Source organism: Sphaeramia orbicularis, chromosome 1 (genome assembly GCF_902148855.1).
Source record: "Sphaeramia orbicularis chromosome 1, fSphaOr1.1, whole genome shotgun sequence".
Classification (NCBI taxonomy): domain Eukaryota; kingdom Metazoa; phylum Chordata; class Actinopteri; order Kurtiformes; family Apogonidae; genus Sphaeramia; species Sphaeramia orbicularis.
In genome coordinates this window covers 55,396,914-55,419,075 of record NC_043957.1, presented here as the reverse complement: position 1 = coordinate 55,419,075, position 22,162 = coordinate 55,396,914, and the positions used below count along the sequence as shown (strand labels likewise).

Below are 22,162 nucleotides of genomic sequence, written 5' to 3'. Positions count from 1 at the left end.
TATAATTAAAAGAAAAAACGATAACTAACTGAAACTGTATTGTGTGCTTATAAAACTAACTAAAACATAAAAATTATGGATAAAATTCCCTTCATTTTCATCTTTGTCAATGTTGGATTGATACGAAATCGATTTATTACACTCTAGCAATTTCAGCTAGCGGCACCATACGGTACTTCATGGTCCGTCGCTTCTCGTCACTTGTCGTTTAGTCGTCTTCTGGTCCCCACTCTACCTGGAAACATGGAGACTAAAGTTGGGAGAAAGCAGCAGAGTCCTGTCTGGGATTTATTTGAATACGATGGAGAAGAAGAGAAAAGATACGACAAAACTAAAATTAATACTAAAACTAAACCAAAACTAAGCATTTAGAAAAAAAAAAGAAAACTAATAAAAACTAGCAAACCTGCTCTAAAAACCAATTAAAACTAACTGAATTAGAGAAAAAAAAAGTCAGAACTGAATAAAACTAAACTATGATGAAAAATCCACAACTATTATAACCTTGGTCTTAGTGTCACTGTGACGGAGCGTCCCCTTTACTAGTGTGGACAGTGCGCACTCACACACACGCACACACACACACAATACACGATGCACAAGTACACACCACACACACTACACGATGCACATGTACACACCACATACACACACACACACACACACACACACAATACACGCTACACATATACACACACAATACGCGCCACATGAGTACACGCCACACAATACGTGTCGCACAGGTACACGCCACACACATGCACACAAGTACACGTCGTGCGCACACACACATACACACATACAGTAGTTCGTACGAGGGTGCACACTTGTCCGTTCTACACACCAACATACGCACACATTCGACATTAATGCTGTATACTTACCACACACTCTGCTCCCTGCAGACTGACCCCGAGCTGGCCAAACGGGGGCATAGCTAGTGCCGCCGTTTAATAAAGGGGGCGTCAGGTGGGAAAATAGTCACCTGACCATTTAATTGGTGATTTCCACTTATTAAGGTTATTTCTCTCTGGCAGAGAGTGGTTTATGATAAAAATAGAATGGAAAGGTTAAACAGGGTATTTTTCTTTATTTCCCTTGTGTTTTGAGGTGTCGTCTTCTTGTGATTTTCTGAGGAGAAATCATGTTTGTATAATTGATTGCTGTGGGTCATGCCCAGTGGGAGGGGCTTTTCCCTATATGTGTCGGCCATTTTGGCTTTGTTGGGAGAGTCTGATAGAGCTGACAACACATTGTGGGTGTTTGTCAGGCTACAAAGAGGTTTTGACTTTTCTTTTCCTTTTTTTCTGTGAACTCATAGAAATAGCTGTCACTGTTTGGGAAAACTGGAATAAAAAAACCTTAAAAGGAAGACCTTCATTTTTTTTGTTTTTCTCCGACTAGCCATATTATTAACTTCACAAGTTGAGCCACGCTACAGTCACTCATACAGGTGTGTGAAGGGGTATGAATGTTCAGTGGTGGTCAGAGAGGTGGCTGTTTGGTACAAACTGGCAGCCATGCTTCCGTCAGCCTACCAAATGTAGTTTTTTAAGACACACCCGGATATATATGTACATTTAGCCCCCTTCCATTTTTTCTGGATCCACCACCATAACTCTAAACCATTTCTAATGTTTCATAGGGGTGTAAAGTGGTTCCTGAACATTTGTTTTGTACCCTCACAGATCACCTTGACCACCATCGGCTATGGAGACAAGACACCAAAGACGTGGACAGGTCGGATGCTGTCTGCAGGTTTCGCCCTCCTGGGGATCTCCTTCTTCGCCTTGCCAGCAGTAAGTCATCATTCATTCCATTATTGATGTTAAGAGTGGAGGTTGATTTACCAGCACCGCTGTTACGAGTTCACAAGGCTTGGACCCAAATGCACGAGACAGAGGCAGGTGGAACTTAGTTTGAGTATTTATTTATTCAAATATTAAAAAGAAGAAAAAATATCTTCACATATGTGGTATCAAAACTAACAAAAAGGTCTTCTCAAACGTGGTATCAAAAACTTAAAATAAGAGCGTGATAATGCAACACAGAGGACCAGGAGAAGGTCGAGGGAGATCTTGGCTTGGCTTGACGTGAAAGACGCACTGACAACAGACACGAGTAGAGGAGGGTATATAAAGGGAGTGAGATAATGAACCCCAGGTGAAGAAAAGCAAGGGAATCAGGGAGGACGCAGACAAGACAGACACAGTGCACACAAACCCACAAAACCCCTCACCAAAATAAAACAGGAAGTGGATAAAACCAACTAACAGAAATTGCTAACACTGCTGAGGGCGGTGTGTCACAACCACTGCCAATACCGCAACCAAACTGTCATTGGAATTCCATTCAGGGGCTTTTACTTTTTTGTTTTACTTTTATTGCACAAATCAGCAGTTGGTGGCAGCAATGTTGGAGTTGCTTTATATGTGGACAGAGTGGTATTAAATATGACAAAGAACATAGATAACATTTTTGAGTGTCTCACTATTGAAATTGTCCTAGAGAAAACAAGAAATATGGTTAATAGCTGTATTTACAGAACACCTGGATCCTGCCTAGACACTTCTAACAAAAATATAGACAATATGTTTGGCAACTTAACCCTTTCATACATAGTGGTCACTCCAGCGGACAGCTATTTTCCAGCTGTTCTCTTATATATTCATGGGTTTTGTTGTTTTACTTCCATATCGGCCTACACAGTGGATGCTTAAGCACCATCCCATAATACACTGCAATTCATTCCATTACTGTAACTTTGCTGTTCTTGATAAACCTGATCTGCAGTAACATGTTTGAGTGTAAATCAATTGCTTGTTATTGTGATTAGACTATAATTAACATTTTATTTTTTAAACGAAAAGTTTTTTTTTTTTAGCATATTATCTCCATGAAGTGAGTAATAAGTACTATTAGAGTATGTTAAAATGTGAGAAAACATCAGATTAGCTGCATTAAAAATGTTTTTATTTCATAGTTTACCACTCAGTATATCAGTAAATATATATTTGTTTGCTTCAAAAATTAAACACATGGTGTCCAGCTGAGAGGAACTCCATGAAAAATAGGTTCATAAGAAAATTTTCAATCCCATTGTTGTTTTTTTTTATGCCTAAAGAGAAATAAAAACACTCAGGAAAAAAATCTTGATTAAGGTTCTCATAATTCATGCATGAAAGGGTTAAATGATAATAGGGTGCACATGGCATGTGGTGACTTTAATATTGACCTTCTTAACCCACATGGAAAGAAAAAAAAACTGATTTTATTAATTCTATTTACAGTAATAGTCTACTCCCTGTTATCACCAAACCTATCAGAATAACTATAGATACAGCCACTTTGATAGACAATATTTTCATAAATACAACAGAAAGCCAAGTAACAGCTGGACTATTAATTAATTATATTAGTGACCGTCTTCCTGTTTTTGCCATATTCCATCATCAACGTAAGATAGAAACCAAAACTAGAAACACTGCCTACCTCTTAGCCAGACACAGAACACCTGAGGCAATTACTGCCCTTAAGGAGGACCTGATCAGACAGATCTGGAATGGGTCTATGAAACAAACGACCCAAACAAATCATGTGATGCTTTTTTGTCAACAGTAATGAAATTATGCAACAAACATTGTCCTCTAAGAAAATCTACAACCAAACACAACCAAAGACAGATTAAACCATGGATAACCAAGAGTATTGAAAAGGCTTCTATAAAGAAAAACAAACTATATAAGATGTATTTAAAAACAAAGAACCAATGAAGCCGAAAACAAATAGAAGACTTATAAAAACAAATTCGTTAAAATTGTAAGATTAAGTGAAAAGGGTTACTACCATAAAAATCTCAGAAAAAAAACAGCACAAAGGAAACATTCAAGCGACTTGGACAACACTGAATAGTATCATCAGAAATGGTACTGGCAAAGGCAAGTATCCTACTTACTTCACCAAAGACAATTTAATCATAAAAGATACTAAAACAATTGCAAATGAATTAATAATTTCTTCATAAGAGTAGGACCAAATCTTGTAAATGTAATTGTGGAGCCAGTAGACAAGGAAGGCCTGGATGAACAAATCATCAAACAAAATCCGCACTGAATTTTTATAAGGAGTGTAAATGAAAATAATATATTAAGCATTGTCAAAAACTTTAAAAAAAACAAAAAGTCAATGACTAGTACAAATACTGATATATTAGTAAAAACTATAGTAGACACAATGGTTAAACCATTAACATATGTTTGTAATCAATCATTCTTAACTGGTATTTTTCCAACTAATATGAAAATGGCAAAAGTCATTCCTATTTACAAAAATGACCACAAGCATCAATTTACCAACTACAGACCCACCTCTCTGCCCTCACAATTCTCTAAAATATTAGAAAAATCATTTGTTGCGAGACTTGATTACTTCATAAACAAACATCATATATTAAGTAAACACCATTACGATTTCAGAACCAATAGGTCCACCTTGATGGCAGTAATAGAACGAGTGGAAGCAATCTCAACTGGCATAGACGACTGGGAATACACTGTGGGGGTCTTCAAGAAGGCCTTTGACACTATAGACCAGGGGTCTGCAACCTTTATTATCAGTCACAGCCATTTTGCCCCCTCTTCCGCCCAAAAAAATAGTCTGGAGCCGCAAAAAATAACAGAGCTTATAAACTTTTAAAAGTTTTAATCTTTTTTTACATTTTGTCTGTTACAACCACTGAATACAACAAACAGAAGTGCAGTGTGGAATGGATTCTGGAGTATGATTACTCTAAAAGTACACAGTAAAAGTAGTTCATAGTTTTTGTGCTAATAGTATATGAAGTACTAATACCAAAAATACCAAATTCATGAGGTTTTTTTGGAAATCATAATTTTATTCATCATTGAATTTAGTCTTGAAGCCTGTTTCAGACGAAAAAACAAACACTTTTGGAGCTTGGAAGGGATTTTTGAGTATAATTACTCTAAAAGTACACAGTAAAAGTAGTTCATAGTTTTTGTGCTAATAGTATATGAAGTACTAATACCAAAAATATCAAATTCACAAGGTACTTATTGGAAAAAATATGTACTGAGAGCAAATTGAATGGGGTTTTCTGCAAGATGTAGGTAATAAGTAATAGTTTCATGCCCTGAAATTGCATTTTGATTGATTCTCTATTTTTAAAGTTATCATTGCAGAACATCCGATTGTAATTTTTTTGTGGGACATATGCTATTTGAAGTACTATGTATAAAGTATTTCACTTTTGGTCTTGTTCAAAATAGTTTCCATTTCAGGAAGACATGTAATAAAGGTATTTTTTTAGACCTCGAAAACACACAATAAACATTGTTTAAAATGTGTTCAACAATTTTGCAACATAATCTAGTCTTACATGGGGGGTGGGACCTTTCTGTGTGGAGTTTGCATGTTCTTCTCATGTCTGTGTGGGTTCTCTCCGGGTACTCCGGCTCCCTCCCACCATCCAAAAACATGCACTGATAGGTTAATTGGTTTATCTAAATTGCCCATAGGTGTGAATGTGAGACTGATTGTTTGTCTCTATATGTCAGCCCTGTGATAAACTGATGGATTTAATCGCAGGGTGAACCCTTCCTTCGCCCCTATGTAGCTGGGATAGGCTCCAAGCGACCCCCATGACCCTAGTGAGGATAAAGCGGGTTCAGAAAATGAATGAATGAATGAATCTAGTCTTAGTATTATGTTAGGTTCTGAAAATTCTGCTGAATTTTATGGTTGGTAATATCATTCCAGGGGATTCTGGGCTCAGGTTTTGCCCTTAAAGTCCAGGAGCAGCACAGACAGAAGCACTTTGAGAAAAGGAGAAACCCCGCCGCCTACCTCATTCAGGTAAAGTACAAAGCCTTATTCATTAGCACTGAGCAGAACAAGCCGAAATACCCATCACAGGGTTTTTGGAGTCTGAACTTTCACCTTAAATCATATTGTTTTGTTTCCCCCTGTTTAAGATTTATTCTACTGGTAGACATAAAAAGAATGTAATGTATTTGAAATTGCTCATATATGATGAAGGTTTTGATGCTGCAGGGTTTGCGTGGGTTGATGATCAGATGGTCGATCTGCTGTGATTGGTTGTAATACAGTTAATCACTATGGTTACGCTGACAAATAGTGCTATTGAGTATGACACACTCTTTCTACCACACCAACTCAGATGACGACATTTATTTGACAACTTTATTACCAGTTACTTTTAGATAACAGCTCTTAAAAAGAATATGGGTTGTTTGAAGAGGTTATGCCAACTGACTAAAAACTAATGAAAAACTATTTTCAATAATGGTTTAAGTGATTTTTGCAAAATATATGCATTCCATGGTTGTTTTTTAAATCTGTAAAACTGAAGCTTGACATTTAGTCATTTTGATCATTTTAAGGTTTGGCTGTTGTTGAACACAGCAGCGCTGAGATGGTGTCACTCTGACCAGACTATTTTCTGAATTTGTACAACCCATTCCTTTTAGATGGTTCTGAGGTCTACCATTTGGGCTTTCAGTCAGGGCTGTAAAAATTATAGGTTGGTGAAGTTTATTTATTGTACCTGTCAGTGGAAAAACAGAGCAGGCAAAATGGAGCCCACACACCACAAGTGAGTGTACAGCTGACCTGTGTTTTTAGGTTTTATGGAGCCAACAATTATTTATTACATCCAGAAGAAACTCTTCCCCTTGAAGTCTGATGTGTTTTTGAATGGCTTCATCTACAATGTCAGATGCTAGCCACAATGTTTGCTAAGCTATCTGTACTAGTACATATAATTCAATTCAATTTTATTCATAGAGCTCCATATCACAACAAGGTTGCCTCACAGGGCTTTACAGAGTCAGTTCAATATGAAAATAAACAGCAGTCAAATAATCAATCAGTCAATCAATCAATCAATCAAATTTTATTTATATAGCGCCAAATCATAACAAAAGTTATCTCATGACACTTTATATATCGAGTTGGTTGAAACCAGACTCTAAGCCAATTTACAGAAACCAACAGAATCCTCCAGGAGCAAACACTTGTGACTGGTGACAGTGGAAGGAAAAACTTCCCTTTAACAGCAGAAACCTGGAGCAGACCCAGACTTCTGGAGGATGGACGTCTGCCTTGGCCAGTTGGGGTTAGAGATAGAGGGTAAAGGAGGAGAAAAAGAGTGAGCGATAGAGACAGAGAGAGACTGGGGAAGTAAGGGGAGACACATGGATGCAGTTGATTCACAGATAACTGAACTAGAACTGTCAAAAGTAGATCAACTGGAGTTAGTATAATTACTAGAAACCAGAACAAAGGTCCATGACTGTTACTACTACAAATACAAGTACTAATAGTGGATATACTACTATTACAACAGTTAGTACAAATAATAGAAACATCTCCCATTTATGGAACTATTTAATAAACACTATCATAACTATATGGATAAGTGAGTGATGACAATGAAGGCAGGAGAGAGGCAGGACCACAGCAGCAGGTCCAGAGAGGATCCAGGGAAAACCTGTGATGATCCAGGGAAAACCTGTGATGATCCTGAGAAAACAAAGTCAAGTCAGTAACATGTATTTGCTGGGGTGTAAATAGAAGAGAAAATTAGGAGAGAAAAGGTCAGGGAGAAAGAGGAGCAGAGAGGAGGTCATAGAGGAGGAGGAGCAGAGCAGAGCTCAGTGTATCCAGATGAGTCTCCATCAGTCTAAGCCTATAGCAGCAGAACTAAGAGAAGCCTGAGCTGCCCTAACTATAAGATTCATCAAAAAGGAAAGTTTTTAACCTACACTTAAACATACAGAGGGTGTCTGCCTCCCAGACCGAGGCAGGGAGGTGGTTCCACAATTGTGGAGCTTAATAGCTGAAGACTCTGGCCCCCGTCCTACTTTTGGAGATTCTAGGGACCACCAGTAAGCCTACATGTTGAAAGCGTAGTGCTGTAGATGGATTGTATGGACTTAAAAGCTCTTTCAGATCAGTAGGTGCCTGGCCAAGAAGGGCTTTGTAAGTGAGGAGGAGTATTTTGAAGTCTATCCTAGCTTTTACAGGGAGCCAGTGCAGAGACACCAACACAGGACAAATATGGTCTCTGATACTGGTTCTAGTTCTAGTGGTTGGGTGGTACTGATTTTTAAACTTATATGTAAAGCACTTTGTGCTACATCCTCAGTGTATGAAAAGTGCTATATAAATGCAGACTGATTGATTGATTGATTGATAGTCAGTACACGAGCAGCAGCATTTTGGATTAGCTGAAGGGTCTTTAGGGACTTTTTGGGACAGCCTGAGAGAAGTGAGTGACAATAATCTAGTCTGGATGTAATAAAAGCATGGACTAATTTTTCTGTGTCGTTCTATGTTAAAACATGCCTAATTTTAGTAATGTTACGCAGATGAAAGAAAGCAGTTCTAGAAATCTGTTTTATGTGAGAGTTAAACGATAGATCCTGATCAAAATAATAATAATAATAATAAACTTTATTTGTATAGCACCTTTCATACAGAAATTGTAGCCCAAAGTGCTTCACATTGATTGAAAAAAATACAATATTAAAATACATTTAGATTTGATTAGAAATACAATAAAATAAAAATAAATATAAAAACAGCGCACATTAAAATATTTGATTATGCATAGAATTTTTGAAGTGCAAGAAATAAGATGAAATGTGAGAGGAATACAATAAAATAAAAATAAAGCAGCGCACATTAAAATATTTGATTATACATAGAATTTTTGAAGTGCAAGAAATAAGATGAAATTTGAAATACAGTAAAATAAAAAATAAAAACAGAAATACAATAAAATAAAATAAAAATGAAAAACCGCACATTCATGGTTCCTGAATTGTGACCCCATTTTTATCTCCTTTCAAAGGCTAATGAGAATAAAAATGTTTTTAATTTGGTTTTAAATATATTCAGTGAACTGGCTTCTCTAATGTCTTTTGGAATTGTATTCCATAACTTTGGTGCATAGTTAGTAAAGGCTGCGTCCCCCATTTTCTTTGTAATATTTCTGGGAGTCGCTAGTAAACCTGCGTTTGATGACCTCAGTGTTCTAGTTTGTACATAATCGATCAGTGAGTTTGCAATGTAACTTGGTCTGGTTCCATTTAGAGCTTTATACGTGAGGAGTAGTATCTTAAAATCAATTCTGTAGGTTACCGGTAGCCAGTGCAGGGAAACCAATAGGGAAAGGGAAAAAATAAAAATAAATAAACAGTGGATAAAGGAAATGGGGCATCCCCCGTCCTTAGACCCTCCTTCTCAGCAAAGAAGAAGTCCAAAAACCCAGTGGGAAAAGAGAAACCTCGGGGAGAACCACAGTGAAGGAGAGATCCACTCCCATGGACGGACAGGCTGTAGATGCACCAGGACTGATGGACAGCCATTTGATGATGTAGTTCCAGTCTGTAAAGATGCAGTAGGGTGGGGGCACATGAGGGGGTCCATCTAGTCAGATGAGGGTGAGGAGGTCCATCCAGACAGATGAGGGTGAGGGAGGAGGTCTAGGGTCACAGGTCAGGACAAGGTACAGAGGAGTCACCTCGGATTGCGTCGTCATTGGGTCCCAGGCAGCTACAACTGAAACAGTAGCCACTCCCCCAGAGGGGAGAGGGGAGAAGGGACACTGGGTGAGCAGTGATGAACAGACTATGTAAACTATATACTGGAAAATATATACTAAAAGGGGAAAGGACCTCAGCACCAAAACGAAACCAAAGTGAAAGTATCTTAAAGTTGTAACACTACTTATCCAAAAAAAAAGGGCATGGCACAAATAGAATTACAGGAAACTTGAGTCATAAGCAGATCTTTTTTGTCAGGCTTTGGTTGACAGATCTGTATGACAGTGTTGGACTTACAGCAGGGCTCTCAAACTCATTTTCTTTCAGGGGCCACATTCAGCCTGATTGATCTCCAGTGGGCCGGACCAGTAAAATAATAACATAATAACCTATAAATAATGACAGCTCCAAATTTTTGTCTTTGTTTTAGTGCAAAAAAAACCCACGAAATTATCAAAATACTTACTTTTATAAATTATTCAAACAAAAAAGATGTGAATAACCTGAAAAAACTGAAATTTCTTAAGAAAAATAAGTGCAATTTTAACAATATTCTGCCTCAACTTATCATTTCTACATGTACATTATGGATCAGATCTACAAAGACACTAAACACTGAGGAACAGGCAGAAAACTGTTAAAATCGTTTTTAATTTTCTTTAGACATTTCAGGTTGTTCATATTTGTTCAGGTTATTCACATTTTATTGTTTCAGGATAGCTTGTGAATGGAAATATTTTCATAATTTAATATTATTTTTTGCACTAAAACAAAGACAAATATTTGAAGTTGTCATTATTTTTAGGCATAGTGTAATATTATTCTTTTCACATCAAACCGAGAAGAAAATATTGGGTCTTTTTTTTTTTGTCGGTTATTCTGCTGTTATTATTTGACTGTAGATCATATTGATCTGTATGTGGAACCTGAACTAAAATGAGTTCCACAGCCTTGATTGTGGAATTTTTGCACTTTGCAAATGCATCCCACAGTCTGCATTGGAACCTTTGGTGGGCCGCATTTGGCCCCTGGGCCACATGGTTGAGACCCCTGACTTACAGCTTCAGTTTACTTAATGGAACACAATTCCTGACAGATAGTTGTAATTAATAGGTTCTACTACCATGACTGTAAAATGACTTTATTAGACGATGCTTAATGACCTTTACCTGTTTACAGAGTCAGTAAGCTAGTATTTAACATTAACTCTATTCTGACTACTTTCTATCAAATATGGTAACTTCCAGATCCAAAAAGAAATGACAGCAGGCAAATCACAAGATTCTGGCTTCAGAAACAATTCCTCCATTCAGTTGTTATCCACAGTTTATAATACCGTATTTTTACATTGGGGCATCTAATGGCCCAATCACAACCCCAAAGAGAAACAATCAGTTACAGCAAAGGAGATCTGTCTGGCTGATACAGTACATGAAGTAATTGTTTGGCATAAAAAAGTTAGCCAATATAAACATTGTGGTGCAAACAGTGATCTAAAAATAAAGTTAAAAAAGATATACATCAATCAATCAATCAAACTTTATTTCTATAGCACTTTTCATACATGGTACATGTAGCACAAAGTGCTTCACAACAAAACCCCCCACTGTCCCGCGGTTGCAAATAAAAATAAAAGCAACAGAGTAAAATTTACAGTAAGGGTTTAATTAAAAGCTAGACTAAAAAGATAAGTTTTAAGTTTACTTTTAAAAATATGCACACTTGCAGCGGACCTCAGGTCCTCAGGTAGGCTGTTCCATAGTTTGGGGCCCTAAAAGCTGAATGAGGCCTCACCATGAGTCTTAGTGTGGACTCTTGGAACAGTTAAGAGATTACTACCTGAGGACCTGAGGGTCCGAGAGGGCTCATACGTCAAAAGCAAATCAGATAAATAAATAGGGCTAAGACCATTAAGAGTTTTAAAAACCAATAAAAGCACTTTAAAATCGATCCTGAAGCTCACAGGGAGCCAGTGCACAGACCTGAACACTGGTGTTATATGCTCTCTCTTTCTGGTCCTCGTCAGCAGTCGGGCTGCAGAGTTCTGGAGCAGCTGCAGCGGTGCAATGGTCTTCTTGGGAAGACCAGAAAGGAGAGCGTTACAGTAATCAATTCGGCTTGTGATAAAAGCATGTATCAAAGTCTTCACTGGCTCGAGAGAGAAATGGTCGTACTCTGGCAATATTTTTTAAATGAAAAAAAAACAGTTTTGGTAACAGACCTGATGTGTGGCTCAAAGCTAAGCTCACAATCTAGTAAAATGTGCCAACATATGCCAACAACTTTCCTTTTCCATACAGAGTATTCATATATTAGTGTTGTAATGTTAGAACTGTTCATGGAAGGATATGCACAGTTAATAGGAGTCCACTCTCAATATACTACGTGAACACATTCTACTGCTCGGTGATGAGTCCTTGACATCCACTGTCAAACCCTGTAGCATCAATTTTTGATGTGGAGGAGGATATCAGATGGAAGTAACTGTGTCTTTAACCATCAGAAATTAATGACATGAGACAGGTGACATACACTGAACAAAAATATAAAGGCAACACTTTTGTTTTTGCTCCCATTTTTCATGAGCTGAACTCAAAGATCTGAAACTTTTTCTATGTTCACAAAAGGCCTATTTCTCTCAAAAACTGTTCACAAATCTGTTTAAATCTGTGTTGGTGAGCACTTCTCCTTTGCACAGATAATCCATCCACCTCACAGGTGTGGCATGTCAAGATGCTGATTATGCTGCATTTCTACTATGTGGAACTGGCTCAATTCGAGTCGACTTGACTCGGCCTTTTTGCATTTCCATTACGAAAAAGGACCTAGAATCTGGTACCCGGTACTAGTTTTTTGGTATCCTCTCCGCTGAGGTTCCAAGACTGGGGACCAGATACTAAAACGTGACGTGTAAGTACTGCAGTCCACTGATTGGTCAGAGAGTTGTCTCTGTGACCCAACATTTTACAAAAAACAGACGCGGAAGTAGACAGTAGATACAGCAGTAGGTTAATCCACATGATGACAGCCAGCAAAACTACACCATGGTTTGTCAAAGAGGTTCAGATGTAAAAATTTAGCATGAGCTTGACGAGACAACACGCAATGAGCGAGTTTATCAGCAACTCTCTGAGCAGATGACACGGAAGTAACGCGCCTCATCGCTATGACGTCCAGGTACTGTAAAGTCGGTAGTATCCTGTAATGGAAACAGACTCCAGGAATAGGACCTAGTACCCGAGTCGAGTTGAGCTGAGCTGAGCCGGTTCCACTTAGCGGAAACACAGCATTAGACAGCATGATAATTGCACAGGTGTACCTTAGGCTGGCCACAATAAAAGGCCACTCTAAAATGTGCAGTTTTAATGTATTGGGGTATCAGAAAACCAGTCAGTATCTGGTGTGACCACCATTTGCCTCACGCAGTTCAAGACATGTCCTTCGCATAGAGTTGATCAGGTTGTTGATTGTGGCCTGTGGAATATTGGTCCACTCCTCTTCAACAGTTGTGCAAAGTTGCTGGATATTGGCAGGAACTGGAACACACTGTTGTATACGCCAATCCAGAGCATCCCAAACATGCTCAGTGGGTGATAGGTCCACTGAGTATGCTGGCCATTTTACAAAAAACAGATGTGCAAGAGTAAATATAGCGGTAGTTAATCCACATGATGACAATCTGTAAAACTACACCATGGTCGGTCGAGATTCAGTCTTTGGTGGCCAACGTAAAAATTCAGCATGAGCTTGACGAGACAACACACAACGAGCGAGTTTATCAGCGACTCCCTGAGCAGACGACACAGAAGTAATGCGCCGCATCGCTATGATGTCCAGGTATTGGAAAGTCGGCAGTATCCTGTAATGGAAACAGTCTCCAGGAATAGGACCTGGTACCCCAGTCGAGTCGAGCCGGTTCCACATAGTGGAAACGCGCCATTACTTGCTGTTTTTAATCACCTTTTACGGGTTTCTTTTATCATGTTTTAAATATGTTTCTTTTTCCCTTGTTGTTGTATTTCAGTGTCCTGTGTGAAGCACCTTGAATTGCCTTGTTGCTGAAATGTGCTATACAAATAAACTTGCTGTGCCTTGCCTTGTGTGATAAAACTGCACATTTTAGAGTGGCCTTTTATTGTGGCCCGCCTAAGGCACACCTGTGCAATAATCATGCTGTCTAATCAGCATCTTGATATGCCACACCTGTGAGGTGGATGGATTATCTTGGCCAAGGAGAAGTGCTCACTAATATAGATTCAGACAGATTTGAGAACAATATTTGAGAGAAATAGGCCTTTTGTGAACACAGAAGAAGTCTTAGGTCTTGGAGTTCAGCTCATGAAAAATGGGAGCAAAAACAAAAGTGTTATATTTATATTTTTGTTCAGTGTAGTTGAGTGGCAAAAATCTTAGTAGGTTGTTAGGGTAGGACACATGAAGTTGTCTTTTCCTGCTGTGTTTATTTTTGTATTTCTGTCTTTGCCCTTGTTATTTGAGTTGTACCTTTGACTGTTTCCTTCTTACCCTAACTCTGACCCTATTTCTAACACCTATCAAGTTGTTTTTATGCCTAAACCTAAGCAGGCCATAACTATGACATTGTCCAGATGTCTTTGGTACTATCCTGCAAATCAAAAAATGGCACCATTCCATCCTATCTATTAATGAATGATGCTCTAAGGAACCAAGCATCAGTATGTGATAAGATGGGTGTGTGGGAGGTGTGTGTAGGCTCTGTACAGCTTTTAGCAGTGAACTCTATTATAGAATTTGCTGTTGATTAAAGTGATTTATTGGAGCCCTTGTTTCATTTGTGCCAGAGTATGGCAGTATATGAAAAATACACTTCTATAGCACAGCTATAACATATATGTCCTACTATAATTCTGAAACATCGCCTCTATTGAAGACACCACTGAGTGAATTCTTCCATAATGCCAAAATGTGATTCTAAATTTAAATTTGTTTATCACTTTCCAGTTTCTCTTTTTCTCTGTGGATTCATTCTACATGGTTGACATCAAGTACAGTGCTCATATTGCTTTTGCAGAGTCAGCACTCCAGGCTCAAGGAGGTGTCTTAAGTTAGAAGTTCCAGTTTGACAAACCCTCTCATCCTACTCGTTCGTCTGCTTCATGTGTTCCAGCCTGATCTTCACACCTGGCTTTTTTTATTAACCTTATAACATTCACTCTTTACATGGATCCCTAACACTAGCTCAGAGTTAGGGCTAGGGTTACAACACAGGAAGTGTAAGACAAGTATCCATGGATTATGCTGCTTTTCCACGGCTCGTTTCAGCTTAACTTGCCTTGACTCGTTCTGGGTTGGCTCGGCCTGGTCAGCAGCATGCAGCATTTCTACCGCAGGTATTGTATACGTTCATTGCAGCTTTTACCCTGTGGTCAGTTTATTAATATTGAGTCTAGTTGAAAATTTGCTGCCATTTTTGGAAATTTCCTTTTATCTTGATTGAGTAGTTGACATCTGGATATGACGATGCGTTATGTATTCGTATAGTGACGATTCTGATGATTCTGGCACCAGCAATCTGTAATATGCATGATTATTGACCCTTTGCACCGACGTCACAGTTATCACGTGACGAGGGGTGCAGTGCCATGGTGGACGGCAAAAGCAACACAACAAACAAACGAATGAGCGACGGATTATGGCTACGAGCACTGAAAATAAAGTTTTGGAGTTGTCCTTACTGAACAGCACAAAGAACGCTATTTGGAGAAGCTAGCGATAGCAGGGCTAGCTACCGACCCATACCTTCTCCCTCCTGATCTGTTTATGGATCTAGCAAAATCCTCCAGTCTACCAGAGTTTAAAGCCCACGATCTGTCCCATTCTGTTCTAAATGGAGAGTCCCCATACACAGGTACTGATCTAAAAGCAGACTAAAGTCTGGATGTTACCAGTTCTTAGTCTCAGGTTAAATTATCGAGTTGCTGTACTGTGCTCACGGCAGAGGAATGTATCTCATAATGGTAAAGGAAAGATACAGTTAACATTAGCTAGCTAGCTGTGTATGTTTTTAACATGTTTCCCCCAGTATGCCATCAAAACTCAAATAGACTGGAACCAAAAGCAGCTCTAATTAACTAGCATTGTGTAATAATGTTACTGGCTGTTATAAATATCCTACAGTATTAGCTCTGTTGTTGCAGTGTCTGCCTTTCTACTATCTACACACAGTAACATGTACAGTTCCACCACTAGAACATATGGCACCGCATAATGGCAATAACAGTATATCATATAACATTGTGTAGCTGGTACAAAGGCAGCCACTACAACAACAGAGCTAATATTGAAGGTACTTATGACAGCCACTGGAACAGAGTGGTTCATAGTAGTTATCCCAGTCTAGCCATCTAGCTAGCATTTGGTGGAGCTAATATGCTATGGACAAAAACAGAGCCTGTTCTAGCTGTAATATCAGGTCCATCAGATCCAGGTTCTGTCTGGAACCAGCTGAAACCACGGGTGTCTGTGAAGAAGGATGGAACTGTTGTGTGCGACCACTGTACGTGTAAAGCAGGGTTAAAAACGAACTAAAACAAGAACGTTCAGATCAAATTCAATATTTGCTGGTTTGCCGTCCAGTGTGTCCGTCATGGCGCTCATTTGTGGCGCGAACAGAGCGTGACGTAACATGCAAAGGGTCAATAGATCAGGATCGTAGTATGGCATCAACCTGCTTGGATCCTCAGTGTAGGTGGTTTTAGAAACAGTATCTGATCCCTGCTGTCGAGCAGTGGAAACAACAGTGAAAGCCACGCTGAGTCAGGATTAGAGGAGCTGATGCCGTCAGTGGAAAAGCAACGTCAGTAAGAAGGGAACGTCTTACAGTCACTGTATTTAACCTGGCTGAAACACAACCTGAACTACATCATTTTAAACACAGCTCAAATGTAACCCTAATCCTAACCCTGAATGGGCTTTCATAGTCTGAAGGATTTTCAGAGGTGAATTTATTTTTGAAGGTCACCGTGTCATCCTGTGACATTTCTCCATGCACTTTCTTCTTTTTTCTTTTCGGTGTAAACCCCCTCCCACCCATCGTACACTCTCATCGTCCTCTGTCTTCACCTGTCCTTTTCTTCATCTTCCTCTTGTCTTGCCACCTCTTCACTTTGTCCGTCCCCATGTTGTACCAGACTGCGTGGCGTTATTACTCCACCGACAGCACCAGGCCCTACCTGGACGCCACATGGCGGCACTATGAGAGTCTCCTGCCTTCCCACAGGCATGTATCCATGCCTGACCTCCGCCCAGCAACAGTTGTGTGACTCACCTGGTTTTTGGTTTCACTAATCAGCTTTTATAATTTTGTTTTTCTATCCTCATCCTTCTTCTCCTCTTCTTATTCCCTCTTTGGCCTTGTTTTTTTCCCCTCTCCATTTCTATATTTTTTGGTCTCCTCCTTGTATTTTCTTCCTGGTTTTGTGTATTCTGCATGCAGTGTGTTTGGCGTAGTTATGCGGCTGATGAGAACTCGGTTTCCATTGCTACCTGGAAGCCTCACTTGAAGGCGTTGCATACCTGCAGCCCTACAAAGTAGGTACAACTATGGCAGCTGGTGTCTGTATTTGGTGTCTGTGCCTCATTTTCTCCTTCACTTCAATGATGTATTTTTAGGATATTGTGTATCTTCTTTTTTCATTATTCAGCCACCTGAATTTCCACCTTCTGTTGCTCCATCTCTTTGTTTAATGCTTTGTTCTCTTTCATGAACCTATAAATGCATTTATTTTATCATTTTAAGGTCCGCAGCCAATCAAAGCACTGATCATTTCCAGGCTCTGTTCATCTCATCTGGCATGCATTAGCAAAGAAAAGCTGAGCTCTAAAACATCTCCGGATTACTTGCTTTGTTGCTATTAAATACACTGTAAAAAAAACAAAAAAAAAACAAAACAAAACTGTATAAAAAAAAAACAGCATTATTCCGGCAGCAGGGGTGCCAAAAAACACTGTTAAATAATGGAAAATAACCATCTCATAAAAATACAGTAATTTTCCATAATCAAAATACAGTTTTTGCCCTAACTTTACATGAGATTTTGCATATTTTTTTGGACTTTTTAATGTTTAATAAAAAAAAAAAAAAATATATATATATATATATATATATATATATATATATATATATATATATATATATATAATTTTCAATGAGACAAAGTTGTACAATCCACTGATAAAAACTGTATTTGGACAGTTTATCAGTGCTTATACATGTTATACATTCACAAAAATACATTTATTCAACATTTTTGTTGTGAAACCTCCTGTAATTACACTAGATATTTGTCAATTAACAAACAAGTCTTGTTAAACTTACAGAACAAATACTTCTTTTATGGTTAATTGTCAGTAATTTTATCTTGTTATTATTATTTTTTTTTACAGTATTAAACTTTAAATTAACAGTTTAATCTCATAAATAGAAAATAAATATTTGTGAAATTATGACACACTCACAAATGGATTTTAACTGTATTTTTCTGTGAAAAAAGAAAACATTTCTTTTAAAAAATGGAAATTTTATGTTTATTCACAGTTACAGTTTTTTCATGTTATTTTACATTTGACGTGTAAAATCACAGTCTGTTTTTGTCATTTCATTGATATTTTCCTGTATTTTAAAAATACAGGAAAAATCTGTAAAATAAAGGGTAAAAATTCTGTTAAATTACAGGGTTTTTTTTACAGTGTAAATGAACATTTTATCCTTATGCAGCCTTCATTCTGAGTCAGTTTCCATTTTTGACCAGAGCACTCAACGGATTGAGTGCTCAATAGGCTGGAGACTGGTCACGATGAGAGGCTGAGCCCGCAATTTTAGCACCCTTTGCAATGTAAATACAGTATTTATGACAGCAGTGGCTCAAAGAACCAATCAGGCTCTTTTGAATTTGCAGCACTTCAGTGTTCCTTAAATTATGCTGTTACTAAACACTGCAGACTACTCGTCTTTTTCAGCATCAATCTGAACATACAGATATATCATTATGGAGCCTGGAAGTATTGGTAAAATTCTACTGTTACATAACCACAGCGCACTTGTACAAAATAAACACCCTCACTGCAAAATGATTGAGAGACACTAGCTTTTCTTATTGCAACTGCTTTCTTTCTTAGTTTGCCTGAACAGCATTATTCTGCATGTGTATTGAGCCTGCTGTATGTTCATTTCTCATTACCACTGGAATGCTTTGTATTGATTTGTATGCTGCTTTATTTGTAAAAGCAACAATTCTTGCAACCACGCTTTTCTGAAGGACCACACCCGTGTTTTTACATCCCATAGGTATTTGACAGATTTCAGAGTGCACATCATGCATTTAGAAAATATCTGTATGTGTGCAGTTTTAAACCTTTGAGGCATCCATTGATTTCCATTTGGTAATTATGACCATAAGAGTCCAGATGAACACAGTCATTCATTACCACAGTATTTTAATGGAGTTAAGGTGTACAAGCGAGACTAACTGAGACATTTAACCTATAAATACCCAGAACTACTTTTTGTGGTGATGTCCAAATGAATTTCATTCATTACCAAGTGATTTATCACCATTTGTTTTAATATTATCCTCAGCATTTAGCATTTTTCAGTAAAAATCACATATTTCCATATATTTAATTTATCTATTATGTACATGTTCATGAAAGTTCAGAGTAAATTCAAAGTTTATTATATCTGAATGGAAAAAACTGAAGGAAAAAGTGACTTTCTGAGCAGAATATATTATTAATTCGACATAAAAACAAGTGCCTACAACCACTGCCATTTGTCAAACTCCATGGGTTTTACTGGTGAATCAATGTTGTAGAAAATGACGGTGTCTCCATGTTCACTACAGAGCCTCTGAACGTCCACATGGGTCATATCTGATGACCATGAAAAGATGCCAGACTGTATTTTACACCACTTATTTACATGTACTGATCAACAGGTATTAACCCTTTAACCCCTGACTGGGTTTCATCCACTGCTCTGTGTTTTACCCCCCATTACAGAGGTGGCAGGGTGTGTACTGTGCATGTTCAGATGTCTGCACAAGGTCTATTCTCTCAGCACGTTTTGAAATTTGTTGAATTTTTGTGAATATTTAAAATACATCATAATTCAGATGTGTCATCACTGACATGTCAATAGCTGCTTTTGGGTCTGTAAGAATTGAAAACCAAAAAAAAAGCAATAGAAACTCAAATTTATGTTTTGATAAAGTTCTCGAACCTTCATTATCTGACACAAACAGATATATTGATGCATTCAACACACACAGAAATATTAGTAGGGAGGAAAACAAGACTACAGAATTTCAAAAATATACAAGTACCACTGTTCTGCCAGATTCCATAGTCAGCAGGATCACTGGTGAAAGAGGAGAACCATGATTGGACATAGAAGGAGAATCCACTACGGGATGAGTCTGGACAAGATATGAGTCAAGGCTTAAAACTTTGTGACAAATTTCATGAGCGCTTAAAAAGAATTTTAATCTTTCACCATCTAAATTACATGATAATGTGAACAGATGGAGTCCAGGGCAGTCTCAAAAAGGAAGAAACCACTGTTGAATATTAATGACCCTCCTCTGTTGACATTGCATAATAAAACATCATGATACAGTGATGAAAATAGACACATGGGCTCATATTTCTATCTAGAAACACAACCTGAAAACTGATTTTTATTTGTCAAAAATGAAAAAAAAAAAAAAAAAAAAGGAGAGAGAGAGAGAAATGTGAAGATAGTTATAAGGTATGAAAGCAGCTTCTGTGATGGTCTGGGGATGCATCACTGTCCACATGACCATCGATGTGGAGACATAGACTGGATTTTTGTCCTTGAAATCCATGGTTTACTTCAGCAGGACAAGGCCAGGCCTGTCCACATCTGTGTCCTACTGGAAATATTTGGACATAATGACATGGCCACCATGGAGAACTAATCAGCTCAATACCTGGAAAGAGCAAAAATGGACACAGATTACACTTTTTAAAGAACCTTGTCTTTTTATCAATTAAATAAACCAGGGGTGTCAAACTCATTTTAGTTCAGGGCCCACATTCAGCTAAATTTGATGTCCAGTGGGCCGAACCAGTAAAATAATAACATAGTAATATATAAATAATGTCAACTCCAAACTTTTCTCAATATTTTATAGTGAAAAAAGTGAAATTTAACAATGAAAATGTTTACATCTACAAACTATCCTTTCAAACAATGTGAATTACTTGAACAAACTGAAAAAGTAAGTGTAATTTTAACAATATTCTGCCTCAGTTTATCATTTACACATGTTCATTATAACTTACAGATCACGTGGATCTACAAATACACAAAATATTTAATATCAAACAGAATATTGTTAAAATTACACTTACTTTTCTTAAGACATTTCAGGTTGTTCACATTTGTTCAGGTTATTCCCATTTTTTGTGAAATTATGCTTTGTTTTAGTGTAAGTACATGAAAATATTTACATTTACAAAGAGAAAAATTTGGAGTTGTGAGTATTTATAGATTATTATGATAGAACTTTTCTGGTCTGACCCACTGGAGATTGAATTGGTCTGAATGTGGAACCTGAACTAAAATGATTGTTAATTTCTTAATATCTATTTTTGCATTTCAAAAATTCCTCCCAAGGGCCAGACTGGACCCTTTGGCGGGCCGGATTTGGTCCCCGGGCCGCATGTTTGACACCTGTGAAATAAACAGCCAAATGATTTAACAAATTCTAGATTTTGGCTTTTGTTGTATTTAAAAAAATTCTTTACTCGTTTTTTTCAATGGTTTTTGAACAATAATGCACATGTTCACAGAGCACAGCAGCCTTCAACCAGAATTTGTTCATACATTTTCATATTTCACAAAAACTAAATGAAAGTCAATGGATGTCTAGTGGGATAGTAGGAAAGAAATATTCACTAAAGAAGTAAGACTGTGTATAATTGTTTGCTTTTATTTAAAGCCCTGGTCTGGTTCTTTTAGCACAGTATTGGTAAATAAAATCTATATGAGAACACTAAAAAGATGTTTTGTACTGAATCTTTTCTCTTATTTTTGTCTTTCAACTCCAGGAAGGAGCAAGGAGAGTCAACCACAAGGTGTGTGTTCAATAAAAACTCAAACATCATTTTTGGGAGTGACATTTATTTTTAGTCAGACTTAAAACTTTGTTCCCTCACTCCCTGATTTGAAATGTTGTCAGTTTTAAGTTAAGTTCTTATATGATAGCATGTTTAGCTGTTTCATGCATAACATCAACTAGAGTGGGCAGTTATTATATTCAGTTAAAAGTGGAAAGTTGTGTATTATGCTCAGAATACAAGATATTGGGAAAAAACTAGATTTAAAAAAATGTGTAAAATACAAGGCAGGTGTTCATTTTAGAAGCAGTGTACTCAGTATCGTATTGTATGCCTTCTTTGTCATAAAAACATTTCAAGCAGTGCAAACCTACAGTTGCTCTGTTTTAGTGTAAACTGTTCCATCTCTGGAGGTATTAGAGCAAGGGTGTCAAATGCATTTCAGTTCAGTT

General features: G+C 37.7%; 1 protein-coding gene across 2 annotated transcripts in view; it reads left to right on the top strand.

Annotated features, from left to right (window-relative positions):
• The window catches only part of kcnq5b (potassium voltage-gated channel, KQT-like subfamily, member 5b), a 296,398-nt gene that overhangs the window by 233,746 nt on the left and 40,490 nt on the right, over nt 1-22,162 (top strand). For both annotated transcript variants that reach the window (XM_030142230.1, XM_030142235.1), the window contains exons 6-9: nt 1,689-1,799; nt 5,779-5,874; nt 17,065-17,159; nt 21,702-21,728. In XM_030142230.1, coding sequence (XP_029998090.1) covers nt 1,689-1,799; nt 5,779-5,874; nt 17,065-17,159; nt 21,702-21,728 — 329 coding nt within the window. The remainder of the gene's footprint in view (nt 1-1,688; nt 1,800-5,778; nt 5,875-17,064; nt 17,160-21,701; nt 21,729-22,162) is intronic.